Source organism: Mirounga angustirostris, unplaced genomic scaffold, assembly GCF_029215605.1.
Source record: "Mirounga angustirostris isolate CCGP_5_RB_7025 unplaced genomic scaffold, mMirAng1.0.hap1 SCAF_13, whole genome shotgun sequence".
Lineage (NCBI taxonomy): Eukaryota > Metazoa > Chordata > Mammalia > Carnivora > Phocidae > Mirounga > Mirounga angustirostris.
In genome coordinates this window covers 26,415,766-26,442,869 of record NW_026991721.1, presented here as the reverse complement: position 1 = coordinate 26,442,869, position 27,104 = coordinate 26,415,766, and the positions used below count along the sequence as shown (strand labels likewise).

The window sequence follows — 27,104 nt, the reverse complement described above, 5'->3', positions numbered from 1 at the left end:
TAATTTTCCCTTGTTTCCTAAAAAATAACCATCTCAGGTATGTATCATGGCCTTCTTGTTGTGTTTTCTTGCATTTTCAAGTAAGAGGCAAGCCAGTAATTACCATAAGTAGTTTGCCCCAGAATATTAGAAGGCATTGGCTTGAGTTCAGGACAAAACTTTGGAGTCACTCTGCCTTTCTCTTTTTCTCACACCCCACATCTGATCTCTCATTAAATCTTAACAGCTTTGGGGCGCCTGGGTGGCTCAGTCGTTAAGCGTCTGCCTTCGGCTCAGGTCATGGTCCCAGGGTCCTGGGATCGAGCCCCACATCGGGCTCCATGCTCTGCAGGAAGCCTGCTTCTCCCTCTCCCATTCCCCCTGCTTGTGTTCCCTCTCTCACTGTGTCTGTCTCTGTCAAATAAATGAATAAAATCTTTAAAAAAAAAAAAAAAATCTTAACAGCTTTACCACTAAAACATCCAGAATTCAGTTTCTCACCACCACTCCACCATCTTCTCTCACTCTGCCTTCTGTAATAACTTCCTAACTGGTGTCACTACTTTGACCCTGGCCCAACTTACCTCAAATTGTAATACAGCTGCCAGAGTGATCCTTTGCAAAAAAAAAAAAAGTTAAATTTGATCTCCTCACTCTTCTGCTCAAAACATGTCAGAGGCTTGCCAATTCATTAAGAGTCAAAGCCAAAATTCTTGTTATGGCCTAGCAGACCATGATCTGGCTGGCCATGGCTATTTTCATTTTTTCTTTCCTCTACTTAGATCTGGCCCACAGGCCTGCTTGCCCCTACCTTGCATCCCTATCTTGCTGTTCTTATGAATGAAATGCTTTCCTGCAGGTTTCTTAATTCATACTTTCCTTATTTTCTTCAGTTCTCAATATGAATTGAGCAATTTTCTTCCATCACCCTACCTAAAAAGGCATGCACACAAACTTATACACAGCCACCCTTTCTGTTTTTCTCCCCCGCCCCCCTTCTGCTTTCACCTTTTTGGTAGAGCTAGTTAACATGTTGCATACAGTAATTCTTTACTAATAGCTAATACATTCAGTGTTCACCATGTTTTAAGTGCTTTATATATTAATTTACTTAATTCTCACAACACCACCGAGGTAAGCACTTCATTATTCTTATTTTTCCAAGAGGAAGCCGATACACGGATATTAAGCAATTGCCCCAAATCACACGTCCATCAAATGGTACAGCGGGGATTCCATCCCTAGGAATTCTACTCTGGAGGCCAAGCTGTAAAACACGCCATTCAGGACTGCCTTTCTAACTACTTTGAAATGTTTGTGTTCTGTGCGCCCGCTGGAATGTAAGCTGCAAGTGGGAGCTTCTCTTGGAAACTACGGTTATCCCCGGCGCAGAGAACACTGCCTGTCAGCAGGTCCCTCAATAAATGCTGAAAAGTGGGATAAATTTTAACTCGAAAAAAATTGTCGGGATCAGCAAAAAAAGCAAGCCCTGAAGGCTCTTTTCGTACTGCCAAGAGCCAAGGCGCGGTGGCTGGGGGGAGCAACAACAGAGGCGCCGTGCACTGCAGCCTGAGAGACTGGCTGGCCGAGGGGGTGTGGCTGCAAAAGAACAACTATTTTGAGCACCATTTTCGTTGGCCGAACTGGCTTAAGATTTCAGAGAGGAGGTGAGGTAAGGCGCAAGACGTGAGTTCACGCGAAGGATAATCGGCGACATCATTCTAAAGATTAGAAGGGAGAGGCGGCGCCAGGACCTGGCCCCGTAGAGCGCGCCCGCGACACCGGCCCAAGCGCGTGGCTCCGCCCCCAGCGCCCGATGGGATCGGCCCCCCTGGCCCCGCCCCGCAGGGTAACCCGGAAGCAGTTGTGTGGCACACACACACACACACCCCCACACCCCCGCCCGTGCGCGGTAGCTCTCTTTCCGGTCGGCGTGGTTTTTGCGAGTGGAGCGACGGCCGTACCCGGTCTTTCAACATGAGCGTCCCGGCCTTCATCGACATCAGTGAGGAAGATCAGGTGTGCTCCCAGGCCGCGAGTGCCTCCAGGATGGGGTTGGGAGGGTATGAAGGGCTGAGCCAGGAAACCAGGCGGTCGGGACACCGCCCCGCGGAGCCCGCCCCGGGGCTTAGAGCCGCGGCTCACTCCCCACACACGGGAGTAGGGAGGCCGTGAGGCGAGGCGCTAATTTTTGACCAGGAGTTGAGTTGGCCCGCCGACCGTCGGTTCCAGCGCTTGGCCCGAGGCTTTACAGCCAGCTTCCTGGTTGGCGTCGGGAACCTTGCAGTCCGTGTCACTTCTGACGACACTACTTTTTGACTGGGAATGGTGTCTGCTTCCGTCTCCCAAATGCAGCCACATCCGGAGTGGGAGGTAGCGAATCTTTAAACGACGTAAGCAGTCGAGGAAAAATTATTTTGTACAAAAGCTGAAAATGGTTTTATTTTGTGATCACAGAGGCAAAGGTGACCCTATTTTAAACGGAGGCCGTATTTTATATTCTTGTGCAAGAGTGAGAGTTCTGGAACCTGAAAATAGAACAGTTTCACCCTCATGTTTTGAGGCATACACCTGGTGAACCATCGTAATATTTTTAAATTTTTTATATCATGCTTGGTCTTTTGTATGCATGGCTGATAGTTGATGGGAGTAAAACCTGAATTTATTTTCTCTAAGTTAATTTTATAGAACTGAAAACCATATTCTGTGAAGTAGGTGTTGTTTTATAATTTTTGCTACTCCACTAACATGGAAATTTGGTTTCCATAGAGGAAAACACCATTACTATTCTAAGATAATTCTTAGAATTACAGATGTTGATTTTTACCCCCATGGTAGAAGTGCAGACCCTCAGCCCTGAAGAACCGAGTAAGAAGGGGAAATGAAAGGGGGGGGTGGGGGGCGCTAAGGGAGGAGATAAGGCTAGGGAAGGAGTTGAGCACATTAGAAAGGAAAATGTGGAAAACAAGGAAAAAAGCATATTAATGGAATCATGTTATCAACAAATTGCTATTAGATTACCCCAAAAAAGTATTTGATTTTAACATAGGAAAGAATTTGTAGATGGAGGAAGTTCTTGTCGTGGTCTTATGTTAGTTTTAAAGAGTCATTTCTAGTTAGGTTATGCCACTTTTGTAATACATGAGTTTGACACCAGCCATTCCTTTCAGGTAGATGTGATTGCTTCAGAAGTTCAACTTTGGACAAATTCTGTGTTTGAGTAGGGTAGGAAATGGAGTTCAGAATTTTGTCTTTTCCTTTACTTGTCCTACTCCACAACTACTTGTAGCCAGTGAGGATGACAGATAAAAACAATAAACTGTTGATTGAATGGTTCTTAGAAAAAGTTTGCTTTGTATCTACAAAGCAGAAGCTGAAAAACTTTTTTTGTGTTTTTTTTTTTTACCATATTACACTTCCTTCATAGGAAAACACATTCCCCACTAGTGTTTTTATGCTCTTTGATATGGTGACAGTTTTATAAAATCTAGTTTATAATACCACCTCATAAGTGAAGATACTGTGTTGTTACCTGAAAGGGTAGCGCCATCAGATCTACAAATTTAACGTACCTTTTGTAGGTAGCCAAACATGTTTGTAGGTTCAGAAAATGTGATACCTGGGCATTTACTAATGGTATCCTTTCATCTTCCTGCTTAAGTTTTTCATTTTGTTATCTTAAATACCATCTACATTCATGTTTGGCTGACATAAATACCAAGTCCTCAAAAGAGCATCTTACTAAATATTATATATATGCTTTAGAGTATAAAATGTCTGAATACCTGGATGTGGTACTGTAGTTACAGGTCCCAGGGTGCTTTCTGATACAGATATGTATTTTGCATTCTAAAAAATGAATAAAGTAGATCCAATTTGAAAAGTACTATAAATTCAAAACAACATTCAAAGCATCTTTTTATCTTTGTGTTTCCCAAAATGCTTGTCTCATATAGGTTCTCAAACATTTTATTAACAAATGATTACCTTCTTGCCAAGGTAATGGCAAATGTCTGTAACTTTTTAAAGTAGCTATATTATATACACTTGAGAGCAATAAAATTTCGTTTCTTTAAAACAAGTTGAATTTACCAGGTCAGATTAATTGTCCACACACAACCCCTCATAAACGCTTTGGTGTATATTAGAAGTTTTGGCTATGTACTGGAAGTTCAGCAGCATATAGGTGATAGAGAAATTCTGAAGATGATCCATGTGGGTCATAGTGGGTTTGTGTAGCCACTTGGTTTTGTAGAGGAAAACCTGTGGCTCCTGTGGGGTTGTGATGGGGACTGAGGTGGGGGAGAGGCACTTCAGCATAGTAATTTAAAGTCATTAAGTATTTACTTCTTATTTTTTCAAAAAAGAATGGTTTGAGATCTTGAATTTTGGCATTGTCACTTTTAGAGATGTATAGCAATATTAACTTGATTCAACAGGCTGCTGAGCTTCGAGCTTATCTGAAATCTAAAGGAGCTGAAATTTCAGAAGAGAACTCAGAAGGTGGACTTCATGTAGATTTAGCTCAAATTATTGAGGCCTGTGATGTATGTCTGAAGGAAGATGATAAAGGTTTGTTTTTAATTTTTTTGTAATATTTCTTACTAATCAGAAAGGATCTACTTTTTAAATTTTTCTTGTAAATTATATTTGTCTTAGAACTGTTAAGCCCTGTTGTTTTTTTAATCTTACCTTTACACATACTTTCAGGTTATTCTAATCTGTTATACCTGTGAAGTAAGTCTATTTTGAGAAGACATCTTTTTTAATAGGTCATGTTTTTTGAGTGTTAAGTGCATACACTCAATACTGATAATTTGAGAATGAACTGAGGAAAAGTGAAGCTCTTCTTTCCTTTTGATAGGTTTCCATTAATATCAAATGGGATATAATTTCAATATCAATATCTAAAAGATATTTAATTATTTGGCTGATTCCCTGTTTATTGACATAAAATGGGAAATTTTGAAAATTGGGAGTCCTGTAATCTTTAGTTAAGGTTTGAGATTAAATTTGGCTTGTAGTTAATATCTTACAGTCAGAAAGCAATGACCCAGCCAGGAAGTTGACCGCTTCCATTTCTCAATAATTTCCTATTTATATATAAAAGTTTTCTTCACTTGAGAAAGCATTCTAACTTAAGACCGAACCAGTAACTTCCAAATGATTGAATATCTTGCCAGTAAAAATTGAAACCATGTATATAGACATATATATCAGTCTTCTGTTTTACAGGTTGAAAACCAAATCTTAGGTAATAATTTCCTTTTTCTTTAATAAAATGTACATAGTGCTTTCTGGTTGTTAGCTGTAAGCAGAACTGGTTTCATTTGAATTCATGTATAATATATTTTTAGCATAATGCACACCCTTGAAGGAGAAGTGTCCTCTGGTGGAACTGTTTTACAGTAGCCAGATTACATCTTCCTAAAGTGTTTTATGTTTAATGGTCTTCTATATATTAAAACACTGGAAATACATACTTAATTAGACACATTAAGTATGATAGTATTGCTGTTGTGTTATCCATGCATGTGTAGATGTTGAAAGTGTGATGAACAGCGTGGTTTCCCTCCTGTTGATCTTGGAACCGGACAAGCAGGAAGCTCTGATTGAAAGCCTGTGTGAAAAGCTCGTCAAATTTCGGGAAGGCGAACGCCCATCTCTGAGACTGCAATTGTAAGTTAAGAACTGAAAGAGGCTCAGTTTTTCAAGAGGTTCTTTTGATGTCGCTCTCATTTAATGGTTAAAAGCAAGAATTATGGAACTTGACTGTCAGCTGTGGCTCTTACTAGTTGTATGACCTTGGACAAGTCGTTTAACCTTTCTGTGCCCCATTTCCCTCCTTGTAATGTGAAGTTATTAATGGTGTCTCAGGTTTGTTGTGAGAGCAGATAATCTCAACTTAATCATCATAGTTACTGATCTCAAACACTTTTATTATTTGTTAACCAGGCTGAGCAACCTTTTCCATGGGATGGATAAGAATACTCCTGTAAGATATACAGTGTATTGCAGCCTCATTAAAGTGGCAGCATCTTGTGGGGCCATCCAGTATATTCCAACTGAGCTGGATCAAGTGAGTTACTATGTGGAATACTTGTTCTGCTTATAAGAAATGTAGAATATATTATAACTAAAATAGCAAATATGTATGTTCTAAATGTTACCTTTTAAATGATGAAACTGTGTTCAGCTGTGTCACTAAATTTCCTCCTTTTGTCAATCCTGTAGGTTAGAAAATGGATTTCTGATTGGAACCTCACCACTGAAAAAAAACACACCCTGTTAAGGCTCCTCTATGAGGCACTTGTGGATTGTAAGAAAAGGTATTCAGAATTAATGTACTAGCTTAAAACTTCACAGGCAATTTAACTTAAAACCTCACAGGCAACAAACAGTTGAGGCTGTTTTTAAAAACAAATAGAGTAAGTGATTTCGCTCTGTTTTGTTCTCCACAGAGTTGCTGTAAATGTATTTCTGTAAATTTCACCTACTAAGTTAAACATAACTACAAAGTTTAAAATAGTTTTCCCCATCTTTAAACATTTTTAAAAGCAAAACTTGCTTTTGTTCTAAAAATGGTACAACTGTTAATCCGAAAGCTATATGTAACTTTAGACTAAGTTATTTAATGATGCTTTGATGTCTTAGTGTGGGGCAGTGCTACCACTTTTGTTTAGTGATAGGGTTTACCAATCAAAGTTTCCACAGTCAGTCTCTTATATAAAAAGTGCCCCCAAGATCAAATTTTGCAATAGACTCTACTAAAAGAGTACTTGTTGGGCTTCTGCAAGGTCTTGGGTTTCTAAGGTATGTAATTCAGCCTAGCAAACTTCATGCCCAAAATACTTACTCTATATACCCAGCTTATAGGTTTGGCTCAGTTTTCAGAACTAGTGTTAAAAGATAATCTTACCTTTTTGACCTAGCTTTTCAATTTCTTTTCACATAATGGTTAAATACTTTTAGAAAAAGTAAACCAGTCTTCCCTTTAGTTTTTTTATTGCACAATTTTTATACTGGCTTTTAGTGCTGGGTATTTAATGTATTAGAGAGGGTCAGTAAGGTTAATGTGTTTCTGTTAAGTAATGTAAACTTTTTGCAACTATTTAAATTTAACAATATAAAAGGAAACTTTTGTTACAAAAGTTGGAACGCTTTATCATAAAAGAAGAGAAGCAGGGGATACTGCGCTAACAGCCTGTTTCATTCGTGGCTACTACCTATTGTATGTTGGCAGACATATGACAGCATTCTAGCCAGTAGTCAGTAAAGTGTTAAGAGTAAATAGATTATAACAAAGACCATTTCAAATGGAGAGAGCATTAAAAGCTGTTAGAGAAAGAATCCTTATTTTCATGCACACTTCAGATGGGCAGACTGTGCATCCAGACTACTGGGATTCAAGTCTTGGCTTTCCTGCTTGTTGTATGACTAAATAAATTACCATCTCTGTAACTCAGTTTCCAATTGAATGGAATTTCTAATTTAGAGTGGAAAAAATAGTAATACCTCATAGGGCTGCTGAAAAACAAGATAACAATATTCATATACTTTTTAACACAGTGGCTTCATTATTGGGACAGCACTCCATAAAAGTTAGATATTCTTACTATCCTTTTCATTTTTCAAGCTCACCTTTAAGAAGTTAGTCTTTTTTCTGGTAGAGTAATTTAAAATGATGAGTGTTATGGTTTCCCTCTGAATGTCTAGTGCTTAGCAGAGATGATGACTACTCACTGGATGATTCTCTAATTGCTGTTTAGTAGGTCCTTAGTCTGTTATATGTAGAATGGAAGTGACCAATGTTCTAAGGAATTCCAAATTTAATTTTCAGAGAAATTGAAATAGGACATCAGTACCCATCTATGCTCTACTAGACATGTCTTTTTTTTTTTTTTTAAGATTTTATTTATTTATGAGAGAGAGAGAGGATGAGCAGGGAAAGGGGCAGAAGGAGAGGGAGAAGCAGACCCCCCACTGAGCCGGGAGCCCGATGTGGGACTCGATCCCAGGACCCTGGGACCATGACCTGAGCTGAAGGCAGATGCTTAACCGACTGAGCCACCCAGGTGCCCCTACTAGACATGTCCTAATGTTAAACCTTTGCAGTATTTGGCATAGATGATCACTTTTTCCTTGAAACACTTTCTTCAGTTGGTTTTTGGGGCCTCCTCACACCCCCCTCATTTATTGAAGTGTAGTCGACTTACAGTGTATTAATTTCAGGTGTACAACATCGTGATTCTACATTTATCCCCAAGGGGCTCATCTCTCTCGGTTCTTCTCTCTCTCTCTTTTTTAAGATTTATTTGAGAGAGAGTGTACACATGAGTGAGAGTGGGGGTGGGCAAAGGGAGAGAATCTTCAAGCAGACTCCCTGCTGAGTGCAGAGCCTGTTGCGTGGCTCCATCTCAAGACCCATGAGATCATGACCTGAGCCAAAATCAAGAGTGAGAATCTTAACCAACTGAGCCACCCAGGCGCCCATCAATTCTTCTCTTTTTTTTTTTTTTTTTTAAGATTTTATTTATTTATTCATGAGAGACAGAGAGAGGCAGAGGGAGAAGCAGACTTCCCGTGGAGCAGGGAGCCCAATGCGGGACTCAATCCCAGGACTCTGGGATCATGACCTGAGCTGAAGGCAGACGCTTAACCATCTGAGCCACCCAGGCGCCCAGTTCTTCTCTTTGTTCACCACTTGTTTATGGGTTCCTTCTCTCAACATTAGGATAACTTATTCCTGGGACTTTTTCTGCTCAGTTACATTTATTCCCTGTGCATGTTGTTTGTATTTTTTTTGCTGTGATTTTGGGTGAGGCCGAGTACCAAATGCAGGACAGTTTTCTGTATTGCTAAGTTGTTAAAGTTCAGTACGAGATACTTCACATCCCTGTCCTCACCTACTAAAATGCCATTGGTGCTTCCCAGGCATTAGAAGAGCTGCAATGCTCCCATGCACTTGCAAATGCTCTGGAGGGCACCTGGTTAAGAGCCACTGCTGCCTAAGTGCTCTCATTCAGTCGCATGCCTTTAAATACTATTTATATGCTAGTGATTTTCACATGTTTATCTCCTGTATTTCTCTTCTGAACTCCAAATATCTATTCCTGTTTAACATCTCTCTTTAGATACTCAAAAGACCTCTCATACAACAGCTGCAAAAATGAACCTTTTTTCCTTCTAAATCTGTTCTTTTTACTTTCTCCAACTCAGGAAATGCCATTTCTGTCTTCTGGTTGTCCAAAACCCAAAATTGGGATTCCTTTACGGTTCCTTTTTTGTCTTCCACTCTGTATCTAATCTAATACCAAATCCTGTCAGCTCTGATAAATCTAAAGTCTACCTTGTGGTCTAAGCTACCATTATTTCTTATTTAGATTTTTGAAGTAGCCTCTTAAATGGTCCTTGTTTGGGTCTTGTCCCCCTACAGCCTGTTCTTAATACAGATTAATACAGCTTCCAGAAAGTTCTGTTTAATATGATCAGATTATGTTTCCCCTCTATTCAGAACCCTCCAGTGCTTCTTTGGGAGTAAAAGGCCAAGCCAGCTCCAGATTCTTAGTACTGGCCCTTCTGCCTGGAGCACTTTTTTCCCAGGTAGCCACATGGCTCCCTCCCTTCTTCAGATCTGTTCCCTTATTATTTCATCAGAAAGGTCTTCTCTGGCTGTCTGTGTATAACAAGATCTCCTCTACACCCTTGCATTGTTTTTGTTTCTCTCATCCCTATTTCATCATTTCCCCCTTGCACTTCTTAGTAACAGACTTATTATAATGTTTATTATCTGTCCCCGCTAGAATGTAAGTTCATGAGGGCAGGAACTTCATTCATTACTCAAACAGTGTCTGACACGTGGTAGGCACTCTATATTTGTTAAATGAATGACTGTTTACGAAATATGTTGCAAAAGCAGAGATGTACAAAAGCACATGAAGTGGTGGTTTATGGAACTAGAGTACATGCCCTTCCTGAAGGCTTTTAGATTAAAAAATGTCAAAACACCTTGCAAGTATAAGATCCCTGGCTTTTTCCCCTATTTCTGATGTTACAGTAATTAGCTTGCAGTATTTGAGTGTTGGTTCCTTCATTTCTAAGAATAGATGCAGTCCAGTGGTCACTCTACAGTCCCTGTTTTCCTCCACCTCTCAGCACCATGTGACCATGATATTCCTTCCCTCATAGAAACTTCTCTTGACTTAGGTGACACTTCTCCTTTTTTTTGTCCAACCTCTTTGGCAGTTCATTCTCAGACACCTTTGTGAATTATTCTTTCTCTGTCCCATTAAATACTACTATTACTCAAGATTTTGTCGGAGGACCCTTTTTTCACTCCGCCTGGGTCATCTCATCTATTCCCATGGCTTCTGTCATCTTCTGAATGGACATCCATGTTTTTGTTTTTGTTTTTGTTTTTTTTAAAGGTTTTTTTTATTTGACAGAGTGTGCGCGCACGCAAACAGGGCAGCAGGCAGAGGGAGAAACAGGCTCCCCACTGAGCAGAGAGCCCGACATGGGGCTCGATCCCAGGATCCCGGGATCATGACCTGAACTAAAGCAGCCACTTAACTGACTGAGCCACCCAGGTGCCCTGACATCCATGTCTTTAACACAGTCTTCTCTTCTGTGCCTTGGATCTTTGTATTCAACTACTTTCTACCCTTTTCTGCATGTTTCCACTCAGATGTGGCACATAGCTGCCTCAAACTCAGTGTGACCAAAATGAATTTGTTGTTTTCTCACTCAGTTAGTCTCTTTGTTCCTAAGTGAGACATCTTAAAGTGCAATCTATTTTCTCCAATCTGCAACCATAATGATTTTGTGAAATAGAAGTTTCCGCAAATTTTTCTTTAGGATATATTACAAAACTCATAGCATGTAAGACCTTTCTGACACGGGCTTCTAGGTTACCTACTGAGGCTTGGTGAATGTGATGATAATCATGCCATTTTTGTATGGTGTGTTGACAGACTACAATGTGTAATGGATATTCCCTCCCTCCATTTTCCCCCAACACACAAGCCTTTCCTCTTGGTTATCACATCCGAGACATACTAAGCCTGTGTCAGCTGTAAGAGCACCCTGCTCTTTCCCAGTCTAGACCAGGGGCTGGCACCTTTTTGTATGGTCCACAGGCTAAAAATGGTTTTTACTATTTTAAATGGTTAAGAAAAAGTGAGAATAATATTTCATGACATATGATCATTATATGAAATTCAAATTTCAGTGTCAATAAAATTTTATTGGAACACAGCCCTACTTACTCATTTATGTATTGTCTACGGCTGCTTTTGCCAAGACTAGAGTAGTTGCAGCAGAGACCATATGGCCTACAAAGCCTAAAATACTTAACTGTCTGGCTTTTCACAGAAAGTTTGCCTACCCTTGGTCTAGGCGACCTATGCTCGACTTCATTTCTCTGCCTAAAGCACTACTCTTACGTTTAGGTTAAATGCCCCTCTCCGACAGCACCCTCTACTTTTATCATAGGGTGTGACAGCCTTAGCGGTTTGTGAGGCTGTACGCTCATGAAGGCCAGGAATCTGTCTGTCAACCATTGTGTATGCCCAGGGTGTTTGGCACATTATGGGCCCTGGGTGGATAAATGCTACCCTCCCTAAGGAAGGTAGAAGAGGATGGCTGTTTTATTTAAATACAAGTTTCTGTCACACTGCTGATTTAAATTCTAAGATTTGGTTTTTGCTCAGTACACATAAAATGTAATTTTCTTTGCTGCTTCTGAATTAGAATTCTGAGGTTCACTTTGCCCTTTTAGTAAGAATGCTTATATCTATGGGTTCTCTCCTTCATTATTTTACTTACATTGGTGGTTGATGAGTACAAATCATGTAACATTTTCTTGAGCTGATTGTATGTCAGATACTGTGCACTTTAAATGGATTCTTTTATCTGGTATTTGTGAATTCAGATTTCTTGATAAGATATATTAGGTTGAAGTATATTGTGGCTGCTAAAACTGGAAAATGAAATGCACATGTGCTTGTAGAGTATCACAAGATAACAATGAGTAAAACAGGTTTTCATTAAAATTTTCTTCAAATTCTTACAGTTTGGGACACCTGGATGGCTCAGTTGTTTAAGCGTCTGCCTTTGGCTCAGGTCATGATCCCAGAGTCCTGGGATCGAGCCCCTCATCGGGCTCCCTGCTCAGCAGAAAGCCTGCTTCTCCCTCTCCCACTCCCCCTGCTGTGTTCCCTCTCTCACTGTGTCTCTCTCTGTCAAATAAATAAAATCTTAAAAAAAAAAAAATTCTTACAGTTCTATCACTATATATAAGATGCTGGTTACCACTTAACCACTCCTATATTTACATTTGTGTATATATATTTTTAAAGATTTATTTATTTTAGAGAGAGAGTGGGGGAAGCAGAGAGGGAGAGAGAATCCCAGGCTGACTCCTCACTGAGCACGGAGCCAGTCATGGGTCTCGATCCCATGATCCCGAGATCACAACCTGAACCGAAACCAAGAGTCAGACACTCAACTGATTGCGCCACCAAGATGCCCCTACATTTGTATATTTTAATAAACCTTCGGTTTTTAGGAAGTTTTAAAATACGATTTAACTTTTTAAAATCAATGATACAGCTCCTACTGATTTTACCCAAGTTGAATCAAGATGTTGGGTGGGGGGAGTGTTTTTAGAAAACAAAGAAAAAAATGATTTTTCATAATTCATAAGTTTTCTATAACTGTCCAACGATTCATCAGTTTAAAGGAAGAAATAAAGGGTGAAAATAAACATTTTCTAAGACTTCAAATTGAATGAATACATTTTGTGCTTTTCACTGCAACTAAAATCTATCATCTGCATAATTTTAAGGATAATTTAATTGGAAGGATACATTTAGTAGAGTTATTTAAATATATGGTGTCGGCTCAACTTCAGCCATGCTGTTCTTTTTTTTTTTTTTTTTTTAAGATTTTATTTATTTATTCATGAGAGACAGAGAGAGAGAGAGATTGGCCGAGGGAGAAGCAGGCTCCCAAGGAGCAGGGACCCTGATGCGGGACTCGATCCCAGGACCCTGGGATCATGACCTGAGCCAAAGGCAGACGCTTAACCATCTGAGCCACCCAGGCGCCTTTCAGCCATGCTGTTCTAATAATTTCTAGAACACAAAACTTTTTTCCTACCTAAGCCCTCTGTACTTGGTCTTCCCCTTTGTCCGGAAAGTTATCCAGCCTTCACCTCCAACACTTTTCATGGCCAGTTACTTTACATCCTTAGATTTCATCTTATATGTCATTCCTTCGAAGAGAGACTTTCCTTATGTACTTCCCTGTCTCTGCTTGCGTTACTCTTTTACATCACCATTTTTTTTTCCTTCATGATACTTATTTGTGGTGGTTTTTTTTTTTAATCACTTTATTATTTTTTTTTCCATCATCATAAGTGTACTTTAATCCCCATGCCCTGTTTCACCCATCCCACCACCCACCCCTCTCTGGTAACCGTCAGTTTATTCTCTGTGGTTAAGAGTCTGTTTCTTGGTTTGTCTCCCTCTCTCTCTTTTTTTCCCCCCTTCATTTTGTTTCTTAAATTCCACATATGAGTGAGATCATACAGTACGTCTTTCTCTGACTTACTTTAGTATTATCTAGCTCTATGCATGTTGTTGCAAATGGCAAGTGTTTTTTTTTCTTTTTTTATGGCTGAATAATATTCTGGTGGGTGTGTGTGTGTGTGTGTAGGTGTAGACACACACACATCTTTATCCATTCATCTATTCATGGACACTTGGGCTGCTTCCATAGTTTGGCTATTGTAAATAATGCTGCTGTAAACATAGGAGTGCGTGTATACCTTTGAATTGGTGTTTTTGTATTCTTTGGGTAAATACCCAGTACTGTGATTGCTGGATCATAGAGTTGTTCTTTTTAAATTTTTGAGGGACCTCCATGCTGTTTTCCACAGTGGCTGCACCAGTTTGCATTCCCACCAACAGTGCACAAGGGTTCCTTTTTCTCCACGTCCTTGCCAACACTGGTTTTCTTGTGTTTTTGATTTTAGTCATTCTGACAGGTGTGAGGTAGCATCTCATTGTAATTTTGATTTGCATTTCTGTGACGATGAGTGATGTTGAGCATCTTTTCATGTGTCTGTTGGACATCACCCATTTTTTAATTGGATTATTTGGATTATTTGTTTTTAGGGTGTTCAAGTTGTATCAGTTCTTTATATATTTTGGATACTATCCCTTTATCGGATATGTCCTTTACTTGCAAATATCTTCTCCCATTCTGTGGATTGCCTTTAGTTTTGTTAATTGTTTCCTTTGCTGTGCAGAAACTTTTTATGATGTAGTTCCAATAGTTCATTTTTGTTTTTGTTTCCCTTGCTTTGGGAGACATATCTAAAAAAAATGTTGCTATAGCTGATGTCAGAGAAATTACTGCCTGTGGTCCTTTCTAGGATTTTTATGGTTTCAGGTCGCACATTTAGATCTTTAATCCATTTTGAGTTTATTTTTGTTTATGGTCCAGTTTCATTCTTTTGCATGTAGCTGTCCAGTTTTTCCAGCACCATTTGTTTTTCCCCATTGGATATTCTTTCCTCCTTTGTCAAAGATTAATCCACCATGTAATTGTGGGTTTATTTCTGGGCTTTCTGTTCTGTTCCATTGAGCGATGTGTCTATTCGGTACCATACTGTTTTAACTATCTCTTCATAATATAACTTGAAATCTGGAATTGTGACACTTCCAGTTTTTTCTTTTTCAAGATTGCTTTGGCTGTTTTGAGGTTTTTTTGTGGTTCCGTACAAGTTTTAGAATTGTTTGTTCTAGTTCTGTGAAAAATGCTGTTAGTATTTTGATAGGGATTGCATTAAATGTGTAGGTTCCTTTGGGTAGCATAGACATTTTAACAGTGTTTGTTCTTCCAACCCATGAGCATATAATGTCTTTCCATTTCTTTGCGTCTTCTTGAATTTCTTTTATCGGTGTTTTATATTTCAGAGTAGAGGTTTTTCACCTCTTTGGTTGAATTTATTCCTAGTTATTTTGTTTTTTGTGTGATTGCAAATGAGATTGTTTTCTTAATTTCTCTTTTTGTTACATCATTATTATCACATAGGAATGCAGCACATTTTTGTACATTAATTTTGTATCCTGTGGATTTACTGAATTCATTATCAGTTCTAGGAGTTTTTTGGTAGAGTCTTCCGGGTTTTCTGTATATAGTGTCATCTGCAAACAATGAGAGTTTTACTTCTTCCTTACCAATTTGGATGTCTTTTATTGTTTTATGTTGTCAAATTGCTGTCTAGCACTTCCAGTACTATGTTGAATAAACGTGGTGAGAGTAGACATCCCTTTCTTGTTCCTGGCCTTAGGGGAAAAGCTCTCAGTTTTCCACCATTGAGTGTTTTGTTGGCTGTGGGTTTTTCGTATAAGGCCTTGTTTATGTTCAGGTATGTTCCCTCTAGATCTGCTTTGCAGAGGGTTTTATCACAAATGGCTGTTGTACTTTGTCAAATGCTTTTTCTGCATCTATTGAAATGATCATATGGTCCTAATCCTTTCTCTTAATGGTGTGTTGTATCACACTGATTGATGGGTGAATATTGAACCAACCTTGCATCCCTGGAATAAATCCCATTTGATCACAGAGTATGATTTTTTTAATGTATTGTTGGATTTGGTTTGCTAATATTTTGTTGAGGATTTTTGTATCTATATTCATGAGAGATATTGGCCTGTAGTTCTCCTTTTTTGTGATGTCTTTATGTGGTTTTGGTATTAGGCCTTATAGAGTGAATTTGGAAGTTTTCATTTTCTGTTCAGAAAAATAGGTATTAACTCTTTAAATGTTCTGTTGAATTCGCCTGCAAAGCCGTCTGATCCTGGACTTAGTTTTTTGGGAGTTTTTAAATTACTTGTTCAATTTCATTGCTGGTAATTGGTCTGTTCAAATTTTCTATTTCTTCCTGCTTTAGTTTTGGTAGGTTATATGTTTCTAGGAATTTACCTATTTCTTCTGAGTTGTCCAACTTGTTTGCATATAGGTTTTCATAATATTCTGTTATAATTGTTTATTTCTGTGGTGTTGGTTGTTAATTTTCCTCTTAGTGATTTTATTCGGGTCCTTTTTTTTTTTTTAATGTATCTTGCTAAAGGTTTATCAGTTTTGTATATCTTTTCAGAGAACGAGCTGATTTCATTGTTCTGTTTTTTTAGTTTTTATATCATTTATTTCTGCTCTAATCTGTATTATTTCCACTACAAGATGTGTAATGTCCTTCATTATTTCCAAATCACAGTGAAGGCGTTGGTGGTATAGTGGTGAGCATAGCTGCCTTCCAAATCACAGTGAAGGACTTGCAGGTTCTCTGGGAAATGTCAGAAAGGCTAAGAAGGATTCTGAACTGTTGGCATTTTCCTAATGGAAAGATACTCTGCCCTATTTTAAGCTTCTCTCTTCAAACAAGTGATCACTGGAGACATTTGGAAAGATCAAGAACAGAGCTGCTAGATGCTTCCATTTCCCTTGTAGAATCTCCATGTCCCCCAAGTGAGGTCAGCTTGTACAGAAGGAGATCCATAATTTTTGGTGCTCTGAAGCGTTTTAGAATCCCTTCTGTTTTCCTTCCTCCTTTAGGTATAAGGTTAGGTTGTTTATTTGCGATTTACTTGCTTCTTGAGCGATAGGTCTGTATTGCTATAAACTTCCCTTTTATTACCACTTTTGCTGCATCGCAAAGATTTTGGACCATTGTGTTTTCATTTTCACTTGTTTCCATGTAATTTTTTATTTCTTTGGTTTCTTGGTTGACTGATTCATTGCTTAGGAGCATGTTATTTAACCTCCATGTACTTGTGTGTTTCTCAGATTTTTTCTTATGGTTGATTTCTAGTTTCATAGCATTGTGGTCAGAAAAAATGCATGGTATGACTTTGGTTTTTGGGGGTTTTGTTTTGTTTTGTTTTAATTTGCTGAGACTTGTTTTGTGGCCTATTCTGTGATCTATTCTGGAGAATGTTTTTTGTGCACTTGAATGTGTATTCTGTTTTAGGATGGAATGTTCTGAATATAGCTGTTAAATCCATGCGTTCCAGTGTGTCATTCGAAGCCACTGTTTTCCTTATTGATTTTCTGTTTGGATGATCTGTCCATCGATGTAAGTGGGGTGTTGACATCCCCTACTATTATTATATTACTATTGATTTTTTGTTTGTTTGTTATTGACTGTTTTGTGTATTTGGGAACTCCCATGTTAGGTGCATAAATATTTACAACTGTTATATCCTCTTGTTGGATTGTCCCATTTATGATTATATAGTGTCCCTCTTGGTCTCTTGTTAGTTTTTGTTTTTAAGTCTGTTTTGTCCAGTATAAGTATTGCTACCTAGGCTTTCTTTTAACATCCATTTCCATGTTAAATGTTTCTCCATCCCCTCACTTTCAGTCTGCAGGCATCTTCTGGTCTGAAATGAGTCTCTTGTAGGCAGCATATAGTTGGGTCTTGTTGTTTTTAATACACTCAGTCACCCTCTTGTCTTTTCATTGGAATGTTTAGTCTATTTACCATTCAGAGTACTTATTGACAGATATGTATTTACTGCCAATTTGTTACTTATTTTGTGGTTGTTTCTGTAGATTTTCTCTGATCCTTCTCTTGCTTCCTTTCATGGTTGGTTGGCTTTTAGTGATATACTTGGATTCCATTCTCTTTATTCTTTGCATATCTGTTACTGGTTTTTCGTTTCTGGCTACCATCATGGCACTTGTTAGTTCTTATTTTTCCTTAGTCATCGGTCTTTCCTACTAGGAGGAAAGTTCCATTTTTTTTTTTTTAAAGATTTTTTTATTTATTCATTTGACAGAGAGACAGCAAGAGAGAGAACACAAGCAGGGGAAGTGGGAGAGGGAAAAGCAGGCTTCCCACGGAGCAGGGAGCCCGATGCGGGACTCGATCCCAGTACCCCGGGACCGTGACCCGAGCCGAAGGCAGACACTTAACGACTGAGCCACCCAGGCGCCCCGGAAAGTTCCGTGATTCTTCCCATAGAGTAGGGCTGTGTCTCTTGGTCACCATTGTATGTGTCATCAGTATAGTACTTGGCACTTAATAGTTTTGAGTGAATGAATGGCAGTAATGATATCCTGAAATTCCTAAAGCAACATTTCTTTCTAGTGATGCTGCTTCAAAAGTCATGGTGGAATTGCTAGGAAGTTACACAGAGGACAATGCTTCCCAGGCTCGAGTTGATGCCCACAGGTACTGTTGAACACGTTGTCTTTCTGATGGGGGCTACCCGCAGCTTGGAGGTTGAGCTGTAGCAGAAATTACGTTTGCATCTCCCAGCCCCGTGATCCAGAGCCATTTGATACTGTGTGCTCTGTGGCGATCCGGTGTAGATACTAAAATCCAGGGCTTGGTATTGGAATGACCATAGATTGTAGGTGGAAGAGTCACATGATATTTTCTGTTTAGGGTATTGCTGGGTTGGGTGTGATGATCCCAAATTGAGAAGTAGAGCCTAATATCGGGTTGATTTTATCTTAATGGTAAGGTATGTAGATGAGGAAAAGTTGGTGGCATGCTAAAAGTTAGCCCATTGCTAATGAGAATAAGGGCTTCAAACAATCCTTGGTCTACTTAGTAGCAATAATAATGGAATCAGTTTTTTAAATCTATTAAATGGAAATAATAACTTCTCTGTACGGTACGGCTTCACAGGGACCTAGGTGTTGCTAGAAAGTGTAGTTTGTGGGAAAGATCTTTAACTCTGAGGTTAGACTGCCTGCATTCAAATACTCCACCACTTAATTAGCACTTACTGGGCAAGTTCTTTCTGGGCCTGTTTCATCTTTGATAACAGGCACGATAATACTGTATATCAGGGTGTTGTAATGCACGTAAAGCACTTAACTCAGTGTCTCACATATGGGAAGATGCTTCTGCTGTTTTAATTTTTCTTTGATTATTTCAGTCGTGCTTTTGCTCCATGTTTTTGTCTACAACTACTTTGTTATGTTTTTAAAACAGATACACCTGATAAGTAGATTTATTGGCCTGTTTTAATCTCAGTCCTGTAGCTTTTTTTATGCTGTGTAAATTGAAATCTTAGATATTTTACTGAATTAAATATATTTTGCAATCTGTAAACGTCGGTGGAAAGTTCCTGAATCTCAGGACTCTGAGCTTGTATTTTTGTTTTTTAATAAAGGTGTATTGTACGAGCATTGAAAGATCCAAATGCATTTCTTTTTGACCATCTTCTCACTTTAAAACCAGTCAAATTTTTGGAAGGCGAGCTTATTCATGACGTAAGTATTTATCTTTAATGTGGAAAATGTTCTCTTTTCCTAAATGTAACATATTGAAGCAGAACTCTTTTTCTTTGTATTCATGAACATGACTATTAGATCGGGAAACAGAACTGTTTGTTTTTTTTAACACCAAGAACAGAATGAAATTTAAGACCAGCCTTTTTTTTCCAATCACTGAACATACCTGTTCCTGTTCTTTCTCCCTTTCCCTCATCTCCGTACTTGTCTGGCTGTTATGAACATAAATAATAGGAATTTCTTTTTATATGTAGTGTCAGGTAGCCCCAATTAGGAAGATAAATCTGATATTTAAAAACAAATGAACACTCTTTTCAAGTGTAAGTATAAATACATTTTGGATTAGTTTCCATTTGTATTATGCTGTTCCCACCGTCTTTCAGGGTAGCTCACTTAGAGCTGTATTTACTGATTGTTCATCTAAATGAGTCTTAACGAAAGCAAATGGTTTAGATAGTAATTTGATCAAACAGATTGCTATTCTGCACTAAAGGAAGCATTGAGAGTTTTATTGCTGAGAGTTAATGTCTTAAAAATATCTTGAGTATAAATCTTGATTCTGTATTGAATATTATATCTTTATTTTCTATCTGTAGCTTTTAACCATTTTTGTGAGTGCTAAATTGGCATCATATGTCAAGTTTTATCAGAATAATAAAGACTTCATTGATTCACTTGGTAAGTTTTGGAGTTTATTCTTTGTTGGGCTATAAAGAAAGATGGGAACATGCTCTTCTAGAACTCTCATGTACTGTAAAATCCAGCAAATATGACTGTGGCCTTTTGTTTAGATTACCCTAATCAGTGGTGTATGATAGAACAGCAGCAAACAGGTGGACAGTTTAAAAGATTATTCAGAATGAATTGGGAATCAGAAGAAGATGTAGGAGGTAGCATTTGTGGTGGAAAGAGCAATGAAACTAGGAGTCAGAAAACCTAAGCCTTTATTTCTCTCTATAAGAGTTTGTTGGAATTTAGGCCCTCCTGCCGGGTGTACTAGACCATGCTTCTTTGAGGTACAGTTCTAGCAAGAAGCAGGTGTTAGAGCAGATTCGGATAGAAATAATTCCATTGTTACATGTGTTTTTAAATTGTGGAATGGAGGATAGAGCAGAAAAGCAACTTAAAGGATCACCATTACTTTGATCATAATGGCGACTTTTAGAAGTACTCATTTTAACAGCTGACAAAATTTGATGACTAAAAGCTACTTTATTATTTAAAACAAAATTATGTTTGTAACAGACCCTTACTCCTTATATTTTTGGTGATTTTTAAAAAAGAAGCCATAGTTACATAATTGAAACAAATGGGGTTTTTTCCCCCTGTAATATATTTTATTCTTGGTGCACACCCCCCCCCCAAAATTAACAAATTCTAGAAGTGTATGTATTGTTAAAGCAGATCTAAGTGAAGCTGTAGATGGAATTAGAAATGGAATTACATGATGGGGGAAACTTTCTCTTTTTTTTTACTTTTTTTTTTTTTCTTTTTCTTTTACAAGGAAACTTTCTTTACTACAATTTGTTGAAGACAGCATAGTCTTAGCTTTATATGATTTTAATTTTCGAATTTTCTTTCTAGAGCATCAAAGCTCTGTTTGCCAAACTGAATTTAACCTTATCCCCATTGAGCAAATTCCATATATATTCAGTAATTTCTTTCTGGAGCATGTTTTGAACATACTAAAGTTACAAAGAGAAAAATTAGAAAATCTGTAGTTGAACAGATTTAAATTGTTCTAAAACTACCAGTTTTTTTGAGAATGAAGTCAACTGTGAAACCGAGGTGCTTTGTTTTTCTACTAGGCAATAATCAAAACACCTTAGAGGTTGGTTATATTTCCCATGTTAATATTAAGTTGTTAGTCTCGTGGTTTGAGATATAGATGAAGAACTCATTTATAGTCTATTTTGATTATACTGTTATTAGTCCTCAATTTGGCCATCATTAATTCCTATCACATGTATATTTTGTGCAGCCATGGAATTGGGGAAGATTGAATTATTCTGAACATAATAAGGCATTTGAAATATACCAGGATAAAGTAGATGCAAGTGTGTTTGTGTAGAATGCTTTGCCAGGTGCACTAGACCCAGAAAAACCACATTCTGTCCCAGTTAATTTGTTTTGTGGCATGAAGCTATGTGATGGAATGTTAATGTCAGCAACCTCTTTATTTACGCACCAAGGAAAAAGGAGTAGTAATTAACACTTTGACACTCCCCCATTGATGTGTAATTGACTGTTTCAAAGGAGCACTGGTTCATAAGCTATTGCATGCATTAAAATTACGTTTTCTATATTGCAGCATTTTAAGACAGGGGTCAGTGACAATGCAGAAATTGCTCAATGATGCACATTTTTTTATTACTGCATTAAGGTTTTGACATATTAGTAATGAATAAATGTTTCCATAAAATTAGATTTTTTTATAACTTTAAAATTGAAATATGACACAGAACACTGTGACTTCCTCTTTGACGGTAATGTTCTAGTTTCATGAAACAAAGCACAGCTTTCTACAAGTCTTTAACTCATACTTCACTGGCTTAATAGTTTTGGTTTTGAGAACGAGTTCTAACACACAGGTTTCCACATGTAAGATAGATAATGGTTTTACATAATGCACTTTAGAAATAATCTTCATTTCTCTGATAAATTCTTAAATTTATGTAAGCTTGTAACTACACAAAGAGTAGCAGTAAAATAGTATTTTAATTATATCTTAGAAACTTTAGGAATATCATTTTATCATACTGAAAGAGAAGTGTATATGCCCACAGAACTGGGGATGTTAAGGAATTTTCTTGTATTTGAAAATATTGAGAAAAATCTTTAGTAGTTGTTTTCTGTGATAGGAAAAACGTAACATTTCTAATTTATGGTGCCAACCGGAAGTCCAGTTCCCTGTTTTGCCTTCAGTTTCTTGAACATGTATGCAAATAAGCTATCTTTTATTAGACATTTGTAAAAGATGCTTTCGGCAAAATATCTTAATAAGTGTGCGTATTTTTGGTTTTACATGTATTGCTAACGTTTATTACAACTCAAAGTCTGGTTACAAATGTCTAGATTCTACAGGTGGCATCACTTTATCAAAAACACTTTATTAACAGTGACAACTTGGGCCAATAGTAAGCATTATCCTGTGTCAGCTGAATTGCCCTAACATGTCTACATGTAATCTGGTGTTATACAGTTGCTACCTTCTTGCTTCAGAAAGTTAATCAGCATCTAATTTGAATTTGTTAATTAGGGTTAATGTGCACTAATTGATTTTTTGATGCTTGTAGATTTCCATTAAACCCGGTTAGCAGTACTTACTTGGATACCTCATTCATTTGAGTTATGATGATCATGTTTTTGTTGAATCTGTGCCAAATAGAAGGCCTGCATCATAATTACAGCTAATTAACAGATGATTATGTCCTGTATTAATGGGCTTCCCTTGTCTTCTGCTAATATATGTTATAAATTTCAAATTTATTTATGGAGTGCTTAGAACTTTTTTAACAGTGGAAACTTGAGGCTCTTAATTATTAGAGGGTACATGATCATTTGCTCAGTTTCATAATTTGAAACTTCAGAGAAAACGAACGTGTAATTTTAGATTAATTTTAGAAACTTGTTTTTGTAATAAGTTAGCATCAAATCAAGTATATATGATATTGTGTTATAATTCCATTTCCATTTAGGAACTGGTAATAATTTAGATATTCAGGATTTATAAATATATGTATTACTAGTCATTTATTTTATAAGCAAATATATCTTTTAGGCCTACTACACCACTTTGACTAAGTCATTTAATCTGCTCTTCAGTTTTCTTATTTTTTAAAATGAAAGAATCAGGACTGGGTAATTTGTAAAGTTTCCTTTTGGCTCTCACAATTGTTTGTGATCTGAAAAATTGTAACCGCATGTTTCACTAGAAGTTAAAAGGCAAAATTTGAATTATTTGTACAGTTTTCTACTTCAGGTATCACTGTTAATGGTACTATTTAATTTTATCTAGTACTAATCAGTGTAGCCTGTAATTGTTAAGTGATGAACACCCTTTTGACTTAATTATTAAATCCAAAGTGACCTGGGAAATGGAATGTTTTCATAACAGAATGTATATGAAAATATTTTAAGGCTTCATGTTTACTAGTAATACTGACACACAACAAAAGGTAAGGAATCTTGTGTTTAAATGGAGAGCAAATAGTAAAAATAAGCTTAAGTAATTAAATAAAAATGTTCTTATGAAATAAACTTTGTACGTTTTATCTCCTAAAATCTGTAACTATAAAAAACGTAAAATGTGCAGAAGTTCTAGGGCTTAAAAAATACCATTTTATAGCCCATTCTTACTTTGAACCTATGACCTGTGGCACTGTAGCAGTAAAGAAACGTAGTTCTAGAAGAATAACTGTAATATTCCATAGTTTAATTATGGGGTCAGTTTATGGTTTGCAAATATAAGCAGCTTTGTCACAACTGCTCTGTAAATGCTCAGTGACTTTTTTTTTTTTTTTTTAAGATTTTATTTATTTATTTGAGAGAATGAGAGAGAGCGAGCAGGAGAGGGGGGGGGGTCAGAGGGAGAAGCAGACTCCCTGCCGAGCGGGGAGCCCGATGCGGGACTCGATCCTGGGACTCCAGGATCATGACCTGAGCCGAAGGCAGTCGCTTAACCAACTGAGCCACCCAGGCACCCTGCTCAGTGACTTTTGACACAAGAGTTGTAATTGTGCAGATCTTTAACTAGTACGGATGTTCATCCAGCTTTAACCACTGTGTTATTCAGGTCTATTACATGAACAGAATATGGCAAAAATGAGACTGCTTACTTTTATGGGAATGGCAGTGGAAAATAAAGAAATTTCTTTTGACACAATGCAGCAAGAACTTCAGATTGGAGCCGATGATGTTGAAGCATTTGTTATTGACGGTAAGGCAATTAGAATATTTTCATTTTTTTCCTAGAATTTCTCTTTTATCTTTTGGAATATAAGATTTTATATCTTGGGGTGCCTGGCTTGCTCAGTCCGTAGAGCATGCCACTCCTGATCTCGGGGTCATGAGGTCAAGCCCCATGTTCAGCATGGAGCCTGCTTAAGAAAACAATAAAAAAAGATTTTGTATCTTGAAACTGAGTCGTATTCTAACAAAGCTAGGTTCTCTTGTAGCAGGTATGAATGTTTTGACTTGCAGATTATATTTGTAGTAGAGTGAAAATTCAGTGGAAATACAACTTGCTCTTTGGTTTTTGGTGTTCTGTTCCTCGAAATCATACAGAATAATGGCCTTTAGGCAGTATACCGTAGTGGTTAAGAACCTTGATTTTAGTATCAGATCTGGATTTGAGGGCCAGGTCTTCCTCTGAAACAGGAATGTAGGAGTTAATACATGGTTGTGAGGATTAAATGAAGTAATGCAGGTAAAGCACTTTATTTATTTAGCCCAGTGCCTGGCACATAGTAAATGATCTGTAAATATTAATCATTATCATTTTTTTTATCATTGGCTAGAAACAGGACCTTTCCCAACAATTACATTATAATATGATTTAATTGTTACTCAGATTTTTTTTCTGGGCTTTTTAAGTTTGAAAGTTGGGGGAATTGCCCAGTCAGGATTAATAAAATGTACAGAGTTATTGACATGGTTTCTTTTTAATGCTCTAAGTCTCAAACTGTCCTATAAAGGAGTAATACCTTATTAGGAAATTAGTGTTTTCCCCCATATGCAATTGTAGGGGAGAACACTTAGAATTCTTAATAAAAACTGTATGTGATATTTAGTATAGATTCACCCAGCAACCATAGGACAAATGCACGACCTTCCTCTTGGTTCCATCACACTGCTGTGCTTGTTACTAGATTCAGAGAGCTGGTTTATAAAATAATGTTTGAAAATTGTAAAGTTTATTGTGGTTTAGTTTTATATCTTAGCTGTTTTTCTTGGGAATTTTCCATATAACGTACCCTGTAAAACGTCTTTTTTCAGCAGTAAGAACTAAAATGGTCTACTGCAAAATTGATCAGACCCAGAGGAAAGTAGTTGTCAGGTAAGACACTTAAGACTTTGCAGCATTTTGTAGAACAATTTAGTTTGTTCCGATTATTTCACTTAAATGTTTAGAGAACCGAGGTAGTGTTCTTATCAGTTGACTGTAGTTAAATAGTTGCTATTTATCATAATTTTATTAAAGTTCAGACTGAATGTGATTAGCTTATTTAATGAAAGAGTCCTATTTTCCAGCACATTTCATTTAATGGCTCAGCATTGGCTAGAATACTAATGACTTTTGTGTCTGGTTTATGTAGTTCAGGAAAATAGAAGGTTTAGGATCAATATGATAAAGATTTTTAAAAAATAATTTAGAATGGTAAGAATTAGAAGCTTAGGTCTTTCATGTATATTTAACCTTGTTTTTAACTAGATATAAGTGTGTAGTATTGTAAAAGAATGCCAAAAGGATATAAAGTTGACAATAACTTTGTTTTTAATTTTTCAATTTTTAGTCATAGTACACATCGGACATTTGGAAAACAGCAGTGGCAACAGCTGTATGACACACTAAATGCCTGGAAACAAAACTTGAACAAAGTGAAAAACAGCCTTTTGAGTCTTTCTGATACATGAATTTTTATGCTACATATAAAATTTTGTTCTTTTTGGAAAAAATCTAAATCACAGTAAAACAAACTGAAATTTGACTACAGTCTGGACATTATTGTCTTAAGTTTAAAGAAATGTAAAAAGTCACAAGTTTCAGAGGATACAAAGTAATCAGTTGCAAAGGGTCACTATCTATCTTGTATATTTCATAAGTTGTGTTCGCAAGGAAGGGGGTTCAGGGTGCAGCAAATAGCTTTGATGAAGGGATATATGGAGGAAAGCACATTTAATTTAGGGGGAATTGGATAATAGTATAATTTCACCACATCAAAAGAAATTGGAAGAGTATAACTGTAAGGCTTTAGGTGCAACATTTTGTTCTAGTCAAAACCTTATTGATATTTCAATTAAATCTCTGTTCACCACTGAAAGCATTTATCAACATTCTTTTAATCTGTCATTTTTTCCAACATCTCTTCTGCTTTTCTTTTCTTAGGTTGGTTGTCATTTTCTAAGCTTAGGAAGTTTTCGATTTCGTTAATTTGATTTGTTACTAGGCTCTGCCAGTCATCTTCAACAGTAGAAGGTGCAGCCACATCGGCAGGATCTTTAATCTTGGTTGCCTGAAAATGGCTTTGGAGCAGAACTGATTTCAGAGGCTTTATTTTCACCTAGAAAAGACCAAACTTGTTTTCCTTACCATTGAAATTGCTCGTTTTTTTTTTAAAATCATCAATAAGAGTTAAAAGAAAATCCTGCAATTATGAGTATGTGATAAAGCCATCATTTTTCTTGACTAATTTTCAACTTATTTTGGCATAAAACAATAAAATGTGCACCTGGAGGCTCATGCCTGTGTAGTAGATCCTTAAGATCCCTAGTAAAGTCCAGGGATACCATGAACATTTTCTAAAAGGTCTTGAGCCTACACTGAAAGAAAAGATATTTAAAACTATTGCAGATCAAAATCTGTTTTGTCTGCTACTCCTTCCTCTTCCCCTCCCAAACATGTCTATGTTTGGTATCTTCTATCAAAGCCAGGGGAAAATTAAAAATGTTAATGGAGGAGGGCGCCTGGGTGGCTCAGATGGTTAAGCATCTGCCTTCGGCTCAGGTCATGATCCCCGGGGCCTGCGATCGAGCCCCGCATCGGGCTCCCTGCTTGGCGGGGAGCCTGCTTCTCCCTCTCCCTC

The 27,104-nt window shown here is 37.4% G+C and overlaps 2 protein-coding genes across 4 annotated transcripts in view; one reads left to right on the top strand and one right to left on the bottom strand.

Moving 5' to 3' along the window:
* The first annotated feature begins 1,840 nt into the window (after positions 1–1,840).
* On the top strand, positions 1,841–26,009 carry EIF3M (eukaryotic translation initiation factor 3 subunit M). 3 transcript variants are annotated; one of them, XM_045893945.2, is made up of 11 exons: positions 1,841–1,998; positions 4,419–4,551; positions 5,520–5,658; positions 5,935–6,058; positions 6,214–6,308; positions 18,143–18,226; positions 19,179–19,278; positions 19,896–19,977; positions 24,095–24,238; positions 25,300–25,357; positions 25,815–26,009. In XM_045893945.2, the coding sequence occupies exons 1-11, from the start codon at positions 1,957–1,959 to the stop codon at positions 25,933–25,935; spliced, it is 1,122 nt and encodes a 373-aa protein (XP_045749901.1). In that variant the 5' UTR covers positions 1,841–1,956; the 3' UTR covers positions 25,936–26,009. The 3 variants fall into 3 exon arrangements, with proteins under 3 accessions (XP_045749901.1, XP_045749900.1, XP_064432776.1); XM_045893944.2 differs by having other exon boundaries at positions 25,297–25,357; XM_064576706.1 differs by lacking the exon at positions 18,143–18,226 and having other exon boundaries at positions 25,297–25,357.
* Positions 26,010–26,360: 351 nt separating this feature from the next.
* CCDC73 (coiled-coil domain containing 73) overlaps positions 26,361–27,104 on the bottom strand; it is a 64,640-nt gene continuing 63,896 nt past the window's right edge. The window contains exon 12 of the mRNA XM_054512000.2: positions 26,361–26,582. Within this exon, the coding sequence (XP_054367975.2) occupies positions 26,361–26,582 (222 nt within the window). The remainder of the gene's footprint in view (positions 26,583–27,104) is intronic.

What these genes read in the sequence shown, in the direction of transcription:
- EIF3M (XM_045893944.2), top strand. Translation starts at nt 1,957, where the DNA reads ATGAGCGTCCCGGCCTTCATCGACATCAGTGAGGAAGATCAG. An exon ending in ACATCAGTGAGGAAGATCAG is followed by an intron (nt 1,999 to 4,418) that starts GTGTGCTCCCAG and finishes TTGATTCAACAG; the next exon opens with GCTGCTGAGCTTCGAGCTTA. An exon ending in GCTCGAGTTGATGCCCACAG is followed by an intron (nt 18,227 to 19,178) that starts GTACTGTTGAAC and finishes TTTTTAATAAAG; the next exon opens with GTGTATTGTACGAGCATTGA.